This window comes from Columba livia, chromosome 1 (assembly GCF_036013475.1).
Source record: "Columba livia isolate bColLiv1 breed racing homer chromosome 1, bColLiv1.pat.W.v2, whole genome shotgun sequence".
NCBI classification, from domain to species: domain Eukaryota; kingdom Metazoa; phylum Chordata; class Aves; order Columbiformes; family Columbidae; genus Columba; species Columba livia.
This window is the reverse complement of record NC_088602.1, coordinates 8699096-8718264: the sequence shown is the minus strand read 5'-3', so window position 1 is coordinate 8718264 and position 19169 is coordinate 8699096. Positions and strand designations below refer to the sequence as shown.

At 40.0% G+C, this 19169-nt stretch overlaps 1 protein-coding gene across 36 annotated transcripts in view; it reads right to left on the bottom strand.

Moving 5' to 3' along the window:
- DLG2 (discs large MAGUK scaffold protein 2) overlaps positions 1-19169 on the bottom strand; it is a 1055145-nt gene that overhangs the window by 218600 nt on the left and 817376 nt on the right. For all 36 annotated transcript variants that reach the window (XM_065049757.1, XM_065049758.1, XM_065049759.1 and 33 more), the window contains one exon: positions 15983-16139. In XM_065049757.1, the coding sequence (XP_064905829.1) occupies positions 15983-16139 (157 nt within the window). The remainder of the gene's footprint in view (positions 1-15982; positions 16140-19169) is intronic.

The following is a 19169-nucleotide window of genomic DNA, read 5'->3' as shown; positions in this document are numbered from 1 at the left end:
ATCTAAACAAAATATAAGATTTCTATTTTTCATAGATCAAACTCTTCTAAAATTGGAAGAGTTATATTCCCTTCCAAGTATTTGAACAGCCCATATTAGTAAAAATTGGTTCAATTTGGAACAGAGCATTTTAAAAACTTACTACAGTCTGGCTGTCTTCTGTTAGACTGCTTGAGTATGATTCATATGTAGTTTGTTCAAAGAGAGGTTGGCAAAATAATGTTTTATTTAGCCATTTATTTATTTAAGCCACTTTATTTTGTCTTTGTACAGTGACTAAATGAACACTTGGAATATCTTGTGGAATGGGAAAAGAAAAGAAAAATACATCCCTTCTCTGGGGAGGAAACATAAAGGATTTATTTTCATTTCTTCTTTGAATTGTCACTGATATAGTGAATTTATACAGTAAATTAAAGGGTGATGACAAAATGGCACCTTTTTACCATGGGAAAAAAATACAGGAGATTTATTAAATTGTGGCTGAGTTCTTTTCTTTGTTGAACTCATAAAATTAGAGCTTTTGGTGTCTGAAAAAAAGCAAACAGAAGTTTGAATAAAGACAGCTCTCTAGAACTAATATTGCCATTGTATGCATTAGGAGAACATACAAAGAAGCCTATCTGTCTGTCTTAACTTTGCATGTCAACTTAAGTAATATCAAGCACATTAAAAAGAGACGAGGAAAGCTGAACCATGTTCTCCGGCAGTCCTGCTTAGTCATTAGAAATGGAATATATAGCACTGACCCTTAGGTTATGGAAATACAGTGTTCCAGCAAGAGGGGGAACATTGGAAAAACACACATGAGGGATAACCTGCCCCAAGTACATCTGGGGAAAACTTTCCTGCCAACCAGGTGACATAATCATTCTGCAAGATGGCCCACTCGACTCTGATGATTGACACACTTCAATGAAAATACATGAACTAGTAAGTTTGCGGATGACACCAAACTGGGTGGGAGTGTTGATCTTCTGGAGGGTAGGAAGGCCATACAGAGGGATCTGGACTGGCCGGATCATTGGGCTGAGGCCAATTGTATGAGGTTCAACAAGGCCAAGTGCCGGGTCCTGCACTTGGGTCACAACAACCCCAGGCAGCGCTACAGGCTGGAAAGTGCCTGGAGGAAAAGGACCTGGGGGTGTTGAGCAACAGTGACTGAACACAAGCCAGCAGTGTGCCCAGGTGGCCAAGAAGGCCAACAGCATCCTGGAATGTTATCGGGAATAGTGTGGCCAGCAGGACAGTGACTGTGCTACTGTACTTGGCACTGTGTTCAGGTTTGGGCCCCTCATCATAATAAGGACATCGAGGTGCTGGAGTGAGTTCAGAGAAGGGTGATGAAGCTGGAGAAGGGTCTTGAGTACAAGTGTGATGGGAGCGGCTGAGGGACCTGGGGCTGTTCAGCCTGGAGAACAGGAGGCTGAGGGGAGACCTTATCACTGTCTGCAACTGCCTGAAAGGAGGTTGTAGCGTGGAGCATGTTGGTCTCTTCTCCCAAGTAACAAGTGATAGGACAAGAGAAAATGGCCTCAAGTTGCACCAGTGGAGGTTTAGATTGGATATTAGGAAAAAATTCTTCCCAGAAAGGGTTTTTCCCAGAAAGGGTTTTCAGGAACTTCCTTCCCAGGAAGGCTTTGGAACAGGCTGCCCAGGGAAGTGGTGGAGTCACCATCCCTGGAGGGGTTTGAAAGATGTGTAGATGAGGTTCTTAGGGACATGGTTTAGTGCTAGAGTTAGGTTATGGTTGGACTCAATGGTCCTGAAGGTCCCTTTCAACTGAAATGTTTCTATGATTGGTGGATGAGTGGTAGTCAGTGGTGCGGAGTCTAGTTGGAGGCCAGTATCTAGTGGAGTGCCTCAGGGGTCAGTACTGGGGCCAATATTATTCAATATATTCATTAACGATTTAGACGAGGGAATAGAGTGCACTATCAGCAAGTTTGCTGATGACACTAAGCTGGGAGGAGTGGCTGACACACCAGAAGGCTGTGCTGCCATCCAGCGGGACCTGGACAGGCTGGAGAGTTGGGCGGGGAATAACCTGGTGAAATTTAACAAGGGAAAGTGTAGAGTCCTGCATCTGGGCAGGAACAACCCCAGGTTCCAGTATAGGTTGGGAAATTACATTAGAGAGCAGTGTAGGGGAAAGGGACCTGGGGGTCCTGGTGCACAGCAGGATGACCATGAGCCAGCACTGGGCCCCTGTGGCCAGGAAGGCCAATGGCATCCTGAGGTGTATTACAAGGGGGGTGGTTAGTAGATCGAGAGAGGTTCTCCTTCCCCTCTACTCCGCCCTGGTGAGACCACATCTGGAATATTGTGTCCAGTTCTGGGCCCCTCAGTTCCAGAAGGACAGGGAACTGCTGCAGAGGGTCCAGCGTAGGGCAACAAAGATGACGAAGGGAGTGGAGCATCTCCCTTATGAAGAAAGGCTGAGGGAGCTGGGGCTCTTTAGCTTGGAGAAGAGGAGACTGAGGGGTGACCTTATTAATGTCTATAAATATATAAAGGGTGAGTACCACGAGGATGGAGCCAGGCTCTTCTCGGTGGCAAACAATGACAGGACAAGGGGTAATGGGATCAAGCTGGAACACAAGAGGTTCCACTTAAATTTGAGAAAAAACTCCTTCTCAGTGAGGGTGACAGACACTGGAACAGGCTGCCCAGGGGGGTTGTGGAGTCTCCTTCTCTGGAGACATTCAAAACCCACCTGGACATGTTCCTGTGTGACCTCACCTAGGCGTTCCTGCTCCAGCAGGGGGATTGGACTAGATGATCTTTTGAGGTCCCTTCCAATCCCAAACATACTGTGATACTGTGATACTGTGATGATTCTATGAATTCTAAGAAGCTCGTGCATGTAGCCAAACACAGACCTTGAGCAACAACTGCTTTCAGCTTAGATGGGCCATTTTTTTGCAAAGTGAAGCCCGCACATCCAGCTTGAGGCTGAAGCTCTGCAGAGTCCTGCAGGAGGGAGCCGGCTGGGCTGAGAACACTTAGCACCCCCAACCACTCTGGAAACCTTGGCTGGGGGCATGGCCATGGGAAACGGCACTCCAGGGGAAAAAAAGTTCATCTAGGGGAGTTTTTTGCCTTGCTAGTGAAGAAAAAGCTTAGAAATTGAAAGGAAAAATGCATACGTGGAAAAGAATCTTCACTCTCCAGCTTAGCCTGTTTTAAATTTTCAGGCTCGCTTTATGGCTTTTCTCTCACTTTTCTCACTTTTCCTAATCTTTTCTCTGCCTACACTTCTGATCTGTTAGAACTCCTTAGTTCAGCACATATAGGCACACTGGTTATCTCATCCTGAACTCCACTGAAAACATAATATTGTGTCATGTCTGCTGTTCTCCATGCCCAGCATCCTTCTTCCCTCTTTTTCTCTTTTTATGGGCCAGCAATTTCCATGACCTTTTCAATTTTCCTTGTCTTGCTACCTCAGACTTATGACTTTTGCCTCTAGGAAGCTGGTCTTTATGCTCTGGTGAGCTGGGTATTCTAGAGGCAAATTCTTCTCTCTCTGGAAAACAAGAACCACAGTGGGGGTACGAGCTTTACCATTTAGTATGCCTTTTTCTGCCAGGAAGTTTAAGGAGGCAGATAAACCAGCTGAAAGAGGTATTAAAGCACTACATCTTTCAAGTAGGAAGAATATTAATATTATGCTGTTGAAGAGGTGTCTTGCACAAGCTGCCTTTTCCAGTAGGAATCAACAAGCTTTATGACTCACCAGACTATATGAATCATTCCACATAGTACTTGTTAAACCTATAACCATAGTCAAAGACTTATTCTTTTTAATCCGAACTGTACAGAAATTCTTCTGATAGAAAATCTGCTTCAGATTGAAGCTTTTGTGAATGATGCCAGATTGGCAAACTTTGAGATTGGAATAATTTCACTGAAGAGTTCATTGCAGTGGCAGCTTAAGAGCCACTTCTCCTCAGTTCCATCAGAACTTAAAACATGTTTGAACTGCGCTTGAAATAAATGATAACTTTTGAAAAGGACACATAGGTTTACTGGATCTCAAATGAACATGAAGCTTTTTTCATTTAGATCACTAAATAGCCACCAGTTAGCTCTATTACCAACCTGGACTGGATGTGATTCAGCAAATATGAAGAGATCAATGGCATTTTGTTTCATTGCTAAATGGTAAAGTTTAGACAGAGGCACACGTGTAGTCTTTTCATATTAAGACAACTTGTATTACCAGTGAAAAATATGAGTATAGTGCTAGTTAGTAACACAGGCCAATATTTATTGACCAGTTCTTACATAGATATAAATATAATTTTCATTAATTCTAATACATAAAACACTCATTGACCAAACACGATACTTAGTAAGTAAGAATAGTCATTTATGTAATAATGCAGAGCTCATCATTAGTTCTTAAATTCAAATTGAGTTGCTGCTTTTTTACCTGCCTTCCCCACGTGGTCAAACACCCGTACATTTCTGCCACCTCTAATCTCCTGGATCTTGCTACATCGTCATCTTCACGTCTTCACACATTCCTTCTCCTTTGCAGTTCCTCCTGTCTTCCCACTCCAAACTGATAAGATATCAAACTGTTCCTCCTCCCTCCTACAGCTTTTACTTTACACGACTATTACTTCCATTCACTTTCCTGCCTTTCTGAAATAATCCTCATTCTCCTAAATTCTTTTTTTTTAGCATTTGGATTTCCCTGTCTCCTGCTCTCATCCTGGGACATTCACAAATCCTCCTATTTGCAGCATTTATTCCAAATACTTTGGCTTCAACACAGTTCTAAAAGGTATTTTTCCTTCCAGCACATGTATATAGCTAAACTACCATTGATCGGTTTTCCTCAAAATGCTGCAGGGTTCTTGTTTCACATTTGAATTTCAAAGGATGGTGTAAGCAGAAATAATTATTGCCATTCTTCTGCTTCTGAAATGAAGGTTTCCATTTGAACAAGTGCCTTATAACTCAAAGATGATAAGAACTTAATTGCATCTAAAGCCAATAAGCAATTGGTACTCAGGAAATGAAATAGCAAGTTAAAACAATTTTAGAGGCTGCTTAGAGACAGAAGGGCTTTGGTGATTTGTCTGACGCCAAGCACAGAGTTAGCAGTGAATTCAAAAACTGAAATCCTTGCCTTGATCTCTACTTGATAGGTTTTTCCACGGTTCCATAACCACAGAATATGGCAATGTGGCCTGGAGAGGTGAGATGGCCATTGGCTTGTGTCACAGCAAATCTACACTGAATTCAGTCCAGTGACCATGGGGCAATGTATCAATGGTTGGATGGCAGCTGATGGGGATCTTCAACTCAAGATGAAGTGTTCAGTATTCGCATTTTACATTAAAACTACCTGAGTCACAACATTCATAGTTTCTTTGTGGCTCTACCGATTAGGATTATGTGACACAGACACCTGGAATAGATGATGCTCCATGCTCTCAAATAATCATGTTTTTTAAAACCAATGGAAAGGAAATAGCTTTTGCATTCTATAAGTACTTTTGCTTGTTCAGATAAAGGCATATCTATCTTGTGGTCTATTTTGTGGGGGTTTTTTGGTTTGTTTGTTTATTGTTTTTCAAAAATATGTCCAAAATCTCCCCCAATAAATTACTGCAGATATCCCTCAAATACTTTGTTTAATGGATGGCCAGTTTCTGTTATTTTGCATTTCATGTCATGCAACAATTTTTTTAATCACTCAGGAACCCAAAACTTACTGGGCAGTGGAGCAGAATGATGGCTGGAATCTAGTTGAAGTACAAAACAACAGTCCAGCCTGGGGCAAATCTCTGAATGAATAAAACTTGTGAATTTAGCCATTTTTTCCAGTGGTAGCAGTTTGGCTTTCAAATGTGTGGTTTTATTTTCCCTTCATTATGATGCTGACAGTAAGGATCACTGAGGGGTGCAAACCTTGCTCGAAGTCTTCAGTGTATCAAATGTGACATAATTCTCTTGGACAGTCTTCAACCAAAATTTGCTAAATCAGAATGTTTGAACCAATTGTGAACTCCTCCTTAAACTATTAGGAGCTGAAGAGCAATCAATCTGGCATCAGATAATTTCTACTCATTGAGGCAATTGTAAAATGAATGTTTCAGAAGCAACTGATGATTTCATCACAGCAAAAATACACAGTGTCTAGTCTAGGTTTATTTACTAGCTTTGCATGACACAAAACTGACAGGTCTGATAGCTAACACTGCTTGGCAAAACGAACATACCTTATTCATGAGGACTGTTAGTATAGCTTATTAGGTTCTGATCATGTGCTTGGAAATGCCGGTGTTAATTTAGAAAATGGTTGCTGCGTCAAGGCAGTTACAGTATATGTTACACATTGCAGAAATATGGGAGCAGGGGGGGAGTGAGAGAGAGAAATCCAGCTGAAGACAGATGCCTAGATTAACAGAAGACAAAAGGGAGCTCTATAGTCACCAACGTACATAGTTATCCAGCATACACAGGTGGTAATTTTTTCCCTGGAAGCTCCATTAAGCTGGTATTCTAGAAAGTAATCTGTTTTCTTTTGAAGCCCTAAACTGACAGGTCTACAAGCTTCTATGGCAATATAACCCAGCTACCCTGGCTACAAAACAAGTACATCATGTTTTGAGGCTGAATATGTCTAAGTTCAACTTGTAGCCATCAGATTGTGTGTATCTATCAACAACACTGAAGAACAGTTTGCTACCAGCTGTCTTCTCCAAGGGTCTTTGTAAATGATAGTATTTACATTGACACAGTTTATACTTCATTAAAGTGAAATTTTGTGGCCAAGGAGGATGCTAGGGCTTTCCTGACATAGGTTCTAAACTCCAAGACTTCATGGGAGAAAAATATTATTTTTAGTAAATAATTTATTTAAATATATAAAAGAGTGGACTGCCAAAAGAATAAATTTCCATTTGCACCCAGTTCCTGTTCATTTGGTGTCCAGTTGCCTTCTCTGCCTCTAAAAATCTCCTCTTGTTGTACAGGGAAGTTGCATGGGTGATTCAGTTTTGTCATGGGTAAGGTTTTTGGTTCATGCTGATGACAGCAAGTACTGAACATGTCTGCATGCATTGTAAAAGGTGTTCATCTGGAAAGGTGGAGCATGGTACAGATTATCTCATAGAAACGTAAATAGGTTGAGGACTCTTAGAGACCTACTGTCATTTCTAATGGACCCTCAAATCCCAGAACTTCCTAATGTTGTTGGAAATGTCTGAGCTTGCATTAACCCACTGTTTGCCCCAGATCTTCTCATTAGATCATGCCAAGCCATCATCTTTGCTTTTCTCTATTTTTTGGTATCTTGCGTCCTATCACTGTATGTTGACAGGCAGCTTACAGGGGCAGCAAGTTGCAGCAAAATATTGATTCTTCTCCAGCCCTGTGGCTGTTGTCCTTTCGGAAATGAAATCAAGTTCGAGAATTTATTTCTAAACAATTCATAGGGGTTATTACTCCTTCTTCTGTTGTATTCTGAGAAGCTCCAAATATACTGCTTATTTCTTCGGAAGTTTTCACTGAAAAGTGGGCAACCTTCTCTATATTCCCACATATCCCTTGAGTTCTTGAAGGACATTATGAATAGTTCCTTAAGTATCTGAGAATAATTTTTGGCTGGTCTTGAAGCATCTTATTTGTCAAACTTCTAACTTGGTTTTTGCCTTTGCCTGCTTTAAAGACTCACCTCTGTTTCTTCATAACTGTCCTAACTGGATGACCACTGATCATTTTTAAAGAAGACAAAAGCAAAAAATGAACCAAACATTTGAACTCTCTCAGTCTCACTTTTAAGTAGTCTTTCTTTCTTCCAACTGTTTAGGAATTTATGGCTTGGTTTTCTATTCTTATCAAATACTTCTTTGCTGCCTTTCCTAATCCTTGCTACTTACAGTCCATTTTACATCTTGTCCTTCTTATTTTGTCCCAAAACTTTACTTAGGTAAAATTTTATAAATTTATAAATTTTTAGGACTTAACTTCTTAGAACTGCAGTAACTTGACTCAGCTTCCACTTTTTGAATGTTGATTACTTGAGTTTCACAACACCAGAAGGCTCTCAAGTACTGAGGTTTACTTCTTACTACACTATCATTCCTTTTTTTGTATTTTTTTCTTAAAAGAGCAGCTACCACTTCTAAATTAGCTGTTACTTTAAAACTTGCTCCTTGTGGGATTTTCCACATCAGCTGTGAATGCACAGCAGATTGTTTTTGAAGCTCATGTTAGTTACTCTTCTGAGCTTCCTCATTCCCCTCCAGCACAAAATGATAAACTTTGCCACTACACCATATGGCCACTCAAGGGCAAGTTGTGTTTCATTCTCCCATTTTCAGGCAATTCTTCCTTAATGGTTGGAATAAAATCGGGAATTACCTGATTTATACTTGTTTTTTGCATATTGCCCACCAAAAAAAGGTTCACAAATGTTTGGTCAGTTTGGGTGGGATCTATTGCAATAAAAAGATGTCATGCCAAATTCTCTATAATCTGTGAAAATGAATATACATTTTTATAGCACAATAGTCATCTGACCTGTGCAAAATATCTACTTTAGGGCAAGGTAAATTATAGTCCAGAAGGGGCTACATCTTTCTGTTTGCTACAGAGGGAGCCTAAGGGGTTATATGCCTTAATTTAGATTAATCCACTATTTGTTCCTATGGAGCTTAACCTACTTGCACTTCTAGCTGGTGTTATCCTATTAATATATGACAGCTCCCTTTCTCTCCAGAGATTTTCTTTTTACAGCTCTATCACAAATATCACCTACCATGCAGTATTTATTGATCATTCGGATGTTTAGCAACACATTCTCCCTTGATTTTCAAACAAGTTATACTTTTTTAAAATAGTCCAATCATGTGAATCTTTATGGACGAGTGCAGCTAAAGGCTGCAGAAGTTGACAGGCTTTCCTCTGTTACAGGACAGTCACGCATTATCCACACCACCTCAGGGAAGTAAGTATATGGTCAATTCCTCTGAAAATAAGTCTTGCAAGGCAAAAGTATTATCTGTTTTAATCCTAATGCTATTACACAAGAGTGGCAAACTGATGCTCCATGCAGAAAAGGCTCCATGCCCTACAAAGATGATTGAAACATTTTCCAAGCCAGTTACATTTTCACAAAACAACAACAACAAACCACAAAAAACAAGACCCAAAAAACCTGAGATGTAAGTATTTGCCATTTTTTGTACTTTTGCAACTAGGTCACAAAACGCACTCTTTGCCCTAAGTGGTTTTACTGCTTTTACCATGAGCAAAAAGCCATTTTAAATTAGGAAGCTGAAAGCTTCCCTGCACTAAAGTAAGGGAAGTCAATCTGAAGGTCAGTTCTAACTGTAACAAACATAAAGCATAAATATTTGCTATAAATAAGCACAGGGTCCTTAGACTCTGTTCTACTCCATAGTAGAAATTGAGGAACATTATATTTTTCCAAATGCATATTGTATTTTTGCTACAGATGTGAGTGAGAAGGTGGGTAGGAGTTGTGTGGGAGGTACTAAGCAGAAAGAAGCATTTAAATTGTTCGTAAGGGAAAGCAAACATCTCATGAGAAATGACAGCAGGACAATGCACAGACACAAGATAAAATCTGGTCAATATAAGAGATCACCCGCCATTTACTGGGGAGAAACTTGTATAAAAGACAAGAGACAGGACTGAAGGGAGACACTGAAATATTAATACCAGCGTTGCAAACTAGCAGTATATAATGTCATGAATCAGTGACAGAGAACCCCACAGATTACCTCTGGTGCCCCTGCCCCAGTGAATAGTTGTTTGATTCTCAGAAAGTAGCTGGAGAAAAAAGATACTGTCTCTACCCACATAGGAAAACATCCTGGTACTGTGCTAGATCAAGGGGAAAATCTTACAGAATTTAGTTAACCTCATTCATCTGATTCAGGTTAAGTAGTAGGGAAAATGGAAGCACTACAAGAGTACTACCTTCATCGTCACAGTGCAGCCTGTTTGTTATCTACTCTTTTTCCTGTTGCTACTCAGCAATTACCCTTCAGGAAACTTGTTTTATTTCCTTAAGGTAACTGCGGGCTCCAAAACAAGAGGTCTCCTTTTTATCTGGATTCTACTCTCAGGCTACCAACAATGCTTCATTCTGCCATTGTGAACCACAAGATGCTAAAGCGTTTCTCCAGGAGAATTAAATAAAACTGACACTGCTTTTATGGTCCACAATTTAATTATACTTTTCTTTGTAATGAAGAAAGCATGATGTTAGGTGAAAAAGCAAACACATTATAAGAGCAAGCACACATGAAATGTGAGGTTCAGTTTAAGACACCTAAATATAGACATGCACTCATGTGGTAAGTGTTTAAGCTTAAAGTCAATGGATACTCAATCAATACAGGCAATAAAGCTTACAGAGCAATTCAGTTTGCTGAACACAACACAAAGCCGGCCAGCTGAATCATTCCCCAGCCTCCATTGACATTAATGGCAACCAGACACCCAGCAAGCATGTAGGTGTCTAAACTTAAGTATCTTAATCTGATGTTTAGTCTTTTACAAAGACACAAAATTTAGTATTTTAAAAAACTAATATTCAGATGCTAATGCTTGCTGTTACCTCCTTATGGCTATCAATTCACCTTAATTCTCTCTTTCACATACACTTGATGCAGTCTTATAAAAAAATATAAAACTGTTTGAAAATCAGTGTTGTCTTAGGAGTTCAAGGAGCAATATGCACTAATTATTTGTTCGTAAATTGTAAATCTGAATTCTGCTGCTGAACTTAGATATGTAAACTAACTCTCTGTGCTTTAGGTACTGTACCTATAGATTAAGTTGCCCACTTAGCAATGAAAGTGCTTTGAAGCATACAAGTTAAGACATCTAAAATAAGTAGATAAGTTTTTAAATAATTTTGATTTGAGATGGTAAACCAACAAATGTTGTGGGAATTTTGTTGGAACAGGCCCATATTCCTCCTCCTGCCTCCCCAAGAATTTTCCCTAAAAATTACCTCTTGTACCTCTTTCCTGAAATGATAAGATTTTCAGTGCCATCTGTCAGCAAGGGTGTATGAACTGTGGGGCCATTTTATGAATGTGGCTCTTGAAAATAATTTGTTCTCATGCAGGCGATATTTACCAAACAACACTGGGTCCCCATTGCTGTTTTAATAGGCAATATATCCCTTAGCACTGGAAGTGGAATTTTAAACTCTGAGGATGGCATCAAGGAACGTGACATTTTATTTGTACTAGAGCCTGCATTTTCCTAACAGAACTTGAGGTTAGATCAGAGTTCAAGCAGCCTCTAAGTTTAGACTTGGGCCCAACTTCTCACATGATTTTAAACAAATCAATTAACATAAGGGTTCCACTGCTTTAAAAATGAAATAATAGTTTCATGATATTCTGAGCTGTTTCATTGGGTTGTACACACATGAGACAAAAGTTAATCTGTGCATACACAGTGCCTTATGTCAATTACTATTCAAAATGCTACTTGATTATATTTACATTACATATGATAGAAGGACAGTACTACAGGGATGGATATATTCTGTTATAGTGATGATCATATACTGATAGTTTGTTCATCACTGCATTTTAAAGACGTTCAGAAGTGAGAAGGAAAATGTTTAGTTGGGTGGTAATTCACAAGAGCATAATGAATTATAACAAGAAGAAATTAGCATTAAAAAGTCCTACCTTTTATGGGGAAAACCAGCCAATCATGAATAAAACACTTTTTTTTTTTGCTATTTGAAATTTTTTACTATTTGAAACAACATTTTCTGTTACTTTTCAATTTGCCTTCAAGGTTCAGACGTGATTCATTTTGTCTCTGCACAGAAACATTGGGAATATCCACCTGCTTTCTGAGATAAGTTTTAAACATTTCCAGCCAGTGAACTGAAAACAGAAAAATACAGTTATCCCTGCTTTTCCTAAGTTTTAGCCAGCTCCCAAAGGCAGATCTCTATCATTACTGATCCTGTAATGCCATCTGGTGGCATTTGGGAAAAAAGCATACAAACACATACACATCCACGGTGGTCACAGCCTATCACAGTGAGCAGGCAGAAAGGTTATGGGATTCATCCAAACCCTGTGGGCTGAATCTAGGGCTATATATACATCCTGCGTGTCACTCAAAAGCAACACATATCCTTAGGTTTGTTGGGTCTAACTCATGGTTTTGCAGTTTACTTAAGGTATTTCTATAGGTACCTTCCCAAAGGTGGGTGTACACATCTCAAGCGGTCAACACTTTGCCATATTCACAGCACAGGCATGAATTAGGAAAGTGCTGTGATCCTCCTCGCCCACATGGGACACTGAGGCTTAAAAAAATCCGACACCTTGCCTAAGATCACAAAGACAACAGCAAAATCAGAGGATTAAATCCAGATCACCAAAGTTTAAATAACTTACTGTGCTTCCTGTCTGAAAGAAATGTAACCAAGCCTGAGTTAATTAGAAGCATTGGCTTTGAGGGTACTGTTTGTTTTTGGTAAATCAGATTTGTCATGTTTTGAGGAACAAATGGAAAAACTATTGCAGTAGGGAAATAAGTGTTTCTGAGGGATGAGATAAGAAAGAATAAACAGAGAGAAACAGACCTACTTTGCACAGCCTTTATAAAATTAAGGTGTCTGGGACCCTTCTCCAGACAATGGTCTAAGGTTAATCAGCTCTAAAAGTAGCCTGTGCATAAAATTGTTTCATTTGAATATGGAAAAATTGATTCATAATGGTTATTTGTGGCTAAATAGGTCAGCAGTGCCTGACTTGGTGATTGCCTGGGGATATGCATGCAGGCTAATTTAGCAATAATTTCCATCCCCCTCTGCTCAATGGAGAAATAAACTACTCTTGCATGACAAGTAAATGCTGTAGCAACACTGGTCACTTTAATTAGAACTTATGGAAAATATTGCTATGAAACACCCAAAAATCAGAGTTAAAAATTCAACTGTGGCAGTAGCCTATAGTGGTAAATATAGCCCTGCTTTAAAATAATAGAAAACGATTCTTAAATTTGTGTCTAAGTTGCTGGATCTCTGAATACTATGTACTGTGAAAGGCTTTGATCTCATAGTTCCCTTTTAGTCAGTCTTCTTTTGCTGCACCTAGCTAAGAAAAATAAATTGCATAGTTGCCTTGTAAAAATTTCCATTTCTACTCTTCAGGTTCTTGGCACAGGCCTTTGCCTTCTTTATCTCTTCATGTTAATAATCTTACAAGAATCTGGTTTGGTTTTCTAGTGGTTTCTTAAAGCTCTCTACTCAGGAATCTCTTTAAGGCACCTAAACATCTTTTACTTGTCCTTTCTCAATTGTTCTTAAACCATTTTCAAGAAATAGATCTAGATAAAATATACTGTTTTGATCCTCACAACTTCAGGTTACTACATCCCTTTGGTGCTAACTCATCAGATTCTCACACACCAAAACTTTGACAGCTGGAGGGTAAATTCACTTTTCACAGGATGGGCCAATGGCCAAGAAACTCCTAAGTAATGTAAGAATACCAGTTCCAGCTTCCTCCTGAAGGCATTTAAACAATGACCAAGAATCTGCCACATAACCGTGCCCCAAACCATCCAGGCTATAGCCATCCCCTGCCCCTGCTGCCAACCGAGGCAGAGCCAAGGGTGCGAGAGCCACAGGGACAGAAATGACGACAGCAGGAGTGTGACATGGCAGCCTGGTGGGTCTGTCGCTCATCTGGGATGAATAATTCCTGTGTTTCAGTTCTTTGCTTTAAGGCTGTTTATACACTTTGCATGAAACAGACACAACTGTATCCATTTGGGCTAGCGAATGGATATTTAACTATATTTTCAGGGCTTTCATTGTTATCCAAAATCCTTTACGTTCAGATTGTTTCAGTCAGATGTTCAATTACTTGACAAGGCCTAAAACATAAATACTTTGCTTTTTAAATGTGTGCAAGAAATATGTACATGAAAGAAAAATTAGAAGAGATGTTGTTGAGTGTATGCAAAATACAACCTCAGGCTACAAAGTCTTTTATCCTCTAAAATTTGAAAATTACTTTCAGAGTGATCATCAGATTCATTAGAGGCAGAGAGATAATTAACATAACCTAATTAATCTGCTTTTTTGTATTGTGCCATTGGCAAAGCAGTTTAGTGCTCACTAGATGGCACCCCTAGTCTAGATGATTTCAACCTACTGCATTTTCTCCTCAAAGCTCAAATTGGGACGTATCTTTGAAGGTAGCAGTACATTTTGGGGAAAAAGGAATTGGATGATGGGCTAAACTGGGAGATGCTGAGGTCTGTACTGTGTTTAGGTATTCTCAGTGGTGTTGCCATACTGTAAATAGCATTAAGCAGAGAAAAGTCTCACTCTGAGCTAAAGTATAATAGTTGTTGAGACTCATCATCCTGGGCCACTTGCATACCTGGATACCCAGGCAAACAGGGCATGTTGGGGAGAAACAATTGCCACTATGCGAGTGCAGTGAGATGAAGCACTGAGACACCACCTCCATGCTCCTGGAGACTGGGAAAAGATCCCCTTCTGCCTGAGAAAAGTAGGAACCCAAGGGAATTGCAGGAAGATGTGCCAGGCGAAGTTTAGGTTGGACATGAGGAAAAGGTTCTTCCCCCAGAGGGTGCTGGACACTGGAACAGGCTCCCCAGGGAGGTGTCACGGCCCCAAGCCTGACAGTGTTCAAGAAGAGACTGGACAACGTCCTCAGACACACGGTGTGAACTGTGGGGTTGTCCTGTGCAGGGACAGGAGTTGGACTCGATGATCCTTGTGGGTCCCTTCCAACTGAGGACATTCTATGATTCTATAAACCTTCCATCACTACTGACAGCTTAATGCACCTGTGCCTCCCTTGATACCTGGATCGAAGCCCAAGCTGGATGGTACAGAACTATATGATCTAAAAAGTTATCCACATAGATAAACAGTGAAAAGCACCAGAAATTACCTCATCCTAAGTGTGGCCAGAGTGGAAATTGATTGACTAAAGTCAATGATGTGGCAACCCTATAAATAGGGATGCTAAAGTGAGACACTCCAGGCTCTCCGGGATTCTAGAGGTCTCCGACCAGAATCTCCTTATGGGGACACCTGAAAGGCCTAACTGTGAAAACTCAATAACTGTCTGCTGATGGTTCCATGGGGATCCAAAGGCCTCACTCAGCGCAGTCTGCTGTCACAGTTAGATTTCTTGAGATCCAGCAAGTGCGGAGACATTCAAACCCGCCTGGACACCTTCCTGTGTAACCTCATCTGGGTGTTCCTGCTCCAGCAGGGGGATTGCACTGGATGAGCTTTTGAGATTCCTTCCGAACCCTGACATTTTGTGATTCTGTGTGATTCTGTGAAGTGCTCATTGAGAATGAAGCACTAAAAGTGAGTAGATTCACTGAACTCGAGAGGGAAATGTTAGCAACTGGTATACTTACACATATATTAGACATATATTCACATATCCATGGATTAATGTGCATTAGTGTGTGTGTATGATTTATAAACCTGTATGTGTGTGTTTTATTGCCATATTTATGTATGTGCTTACGTGTATATTACTTGATTTATTTCTTTTGTAACATAGTGTGACTCTGCCATCATCAAATCTTTAATTACATTGCTGCATTGGTTATAACAAATTTCATTGAATTGTTTTAAATCATTTTATTAATCACCTGTTGATTAAGAGTTATTAGGAATCATATATTAAACTTTCATCCACCTCAATAAATCTCAAATGGCAGCTTAACCAAAATAGTGTTATAAATCCATTCCATGACAGCTAAGTGAAGCATTAACAGAAGCAATAAAACCCAAGAGCAAATAAACAATATATTCAGTGATAAACTGTTTCCATTTTGGACTTCACAGCATGGAGCCCAAAAGGAGTTTTTTGGGTGTCCCTTGCAATATAGACAAAGAACAAGATTAAGGAGATGGTCAGTAAGGCCCGATGCAAATACTTACAGACAAAATTTGATCTCCTCTCTGCAGTTCTCCACTGAGATCGGCAGGCCCGCCTGCTAGGATGAAAGAGACGAAAATGCCTTCCCCATCTTCTCCTCCCACAATGTTAAAACCAAGTCCTGTGGAGCCCTTGTGCAGGATGATTTTTCGAGGCTCTCTGTATAGAAACAAAATGATAATGTTTATCCATTCAACACACTGCGTGCGTATGCATTTTTCAAGGTGTCTTAAGCACACTAAATGTTGTTTAAGCCATAATGGCCCGTAATTGCCTAAAGAAACCATTTAACAAATGAGATAAATCTGTTAATTGGAGAATATACAAGGTAGGAATTAACCAGCATTATCTTTTTTTCTTTTTGTTCTTCGTGGTTGAATCCAAACACTTCTACTAATTTCAGCCCACTGGAGTAATCTTCACTAAATTAAGTGATGGATTTATTAGAAGGAAAACCCAAAACATTGAAGATATTTTATTATCCAATTTATAGTCATACTATATATACAAGTAGAATCAATTTTCACATTATACCTTTTTTATTTTAAGTTCTAGTCTTGCTTTCTAAACAAAAGAACAAACTGAAATTTCAAAAATCTGGGCAAAGTGATGTCTAGTCTGTTTGATGCTGACAGATTTGAAGCAAGTAACATTTGTACAATCAAGCTAATAAAGCAGAATCTCATTAAAAACTCTGGTTTGACATTATCAGGAGCTTGTAATTATAAAGTCACACAGCAGCTTTCAAAGAATCACAAACTCATAAAAATATAGAATGGTTTGGGTTGGAAGGGACCTTAAAGATCCATTAGTTCCCACCCCCCTGCCATGGGTAGGGACACCTTCCACTAGACCAGGTTGCTCAAAGCCCCGTCCAACCTGGCCTTGAACACTTCAGGGATGGGGCATCCACAGCTTCTCTGGGCAGCCTGTTCCAGTGCCTCACCACCCTCATGGGGAAGAATTTCTTCCTTCTATCTCATCTAAATCTCCCCTCTACCAGTTTACAGTCATTACACCTTATTCTGTCTATACATGCCCTTGTAAAAAAACCCTCTCCAGCTTTCTTGTTAGTCCCTTTTAGATACTGGAAGGATGTTACAAGGTGTCCCCAGAGACTTCTCTTCTCCAGGCTCAACAACCCCAACTCTGTCAGCCTGTCTTCAGAGGACAGATGTTCCAGCCCTCTGAAGGCCATCTTTCTGGCCTCTTTCGGACTCATTCCAACATGTCCATGTCCTTCCTATGTTGGGTGCCCCAGAGCTCTATGCAGCACTGCAGGAGGAGTCTCACGAAAGCAGAGTAGCAGGGGACAATCATCTCCTTTGAACTGCTGCCCATGCTTCTTTTGATGCAGCCCAGGCTTTCTGGGCTGCAAGTGCATGTTGTTGGTCTTGTTGAGCTTCTCAGCAACCAATATCCCCAAGTCCTTCTCCTCAGGGCTGTTCTAAATCCATTCTCCGCCCAGCCTGTATTTCTGTTTGGAATTGCCCTGACTGATGTGCAGGACCTTGCACTTGGCCTTGTTGAACTTCATGAGGTTTTGCATGGGTCCATGTCTCCAGCCTGTCAAGATCCTTCTGGATGAAATCCCTTCCCACCAGCATGTTGACCACACCATACAGCTTGGTGTCATGGGCGAACTTGCTGAGGGTGCTCCTGATCCCACTGTCCATGGTGCTGACAAAGATGTTAAACAGTGCCAGTCCCAATACCAACCCCTGAGGAATGTCACTCGTCACTGGTCTCCACTTGGACATTGAGCCATTGACCTCAAATCTTTGAGTCCGATTATCCAGCCAATTCCTTATTCACTGTTTGGTCCACCTAGCAAATCCATGTCTCTCCAATTTAGAGACAAGGATGTCATGCACAACAGTGTCCAATGCTTTTGCACAAGTCCAGGTAGATGAAGTCAATCATCAGTGAACCAGCCATACTTTTGTCTTACTGGTTTAGAAAATTGTTCATTATGATGGGAATCGATAAATAATAACAGCTACATCCCATACAGCAATTTCATCTGTAAATTGAAAATGGGCCCTCAAAGGATGTAAACATAATAACATGCATTTTACTGATGGGAAAAACTTATGTCCAAAAAGAGTTTACTTTTCTAAGCAATCAAAGTAACATCCTTGAGAAAGTGTCCCACGTATTTCAATTCCCCATCTCTACACTACATACCAGGCCTCAGATTTGTCTCTCCTGTAGATACATGAGCCCATACAAGCATATATATGTACACACAGTTCTTATTTATTGGTACTTATCCAATTTCAAATCTCTCTAACAATTTACTTTTCAGAAAAAATTGTAAATGCTCTTGTATTAGTAAGTGTAAATCTTGCCCTGCAAACACTCACAAACACACTTACATGCCTGTGTCTCCTCACAGAGAAATAGGATGTACTTCTAATTCACAATTTTTACAAAAAAAGGTTACCAGCAAAGTGACAATTGGAAACACACACACACAACACCTACAGAAACATGCTCCAGAATGCTTACTATCAAAAAGGTCTAATATTTTGTGGGTGCTATATGACAGTTCTGCATAATCCAAATGCTTTTTTCATTTCCATTTTGTTTTTAGAAAAAATTAAAAAAGAGGAGAAAGAAAACTGATTAATCTAGGGATGTATTATTTGATGCGAGTTAAGCCTTGCAGCTGTATACATGGGGACTGAACCTTTACATGCTAATTCCAAAATCAGTAGGTGCTTGTTCACCTTTGCCCAGCGCAAAGGTTCAGACAGTATCCCCAGCTTGATCATGACCTTTAAATAACATCTCAACTTCTTGAAACCAAAGCTTAATGCTTGTAATGTTTTCTTAATATTTTATAGTCAGAAAACAGCCTTTTAAAAATAAAACTGTGAGAAAAAGATGTATAGTCATGAGTTCCTATATTCTTCAAGTATTTTTAACTGATCAGGACATAAAGGGGTTTTCTTTTCTTTTGGATCATTGCTGTTGATTTACCTTGTAGCAACACTTTTAGGACCTTCTTAAACCTGTGCAGGTAAGACATAATGCAATCCAGACCTAAGAAGTCTAAACAGGTTTTTAATCAGCAAAGGTGGCCTTGAGGTTGGAGCAGAACTAGGACAGGGAAGGATGGATTCCTCCCCCAGCTTAGCCCGTGCTCTGCTGAGTGATCTTGGCAGCTTCAGTTTTCTCATCTAC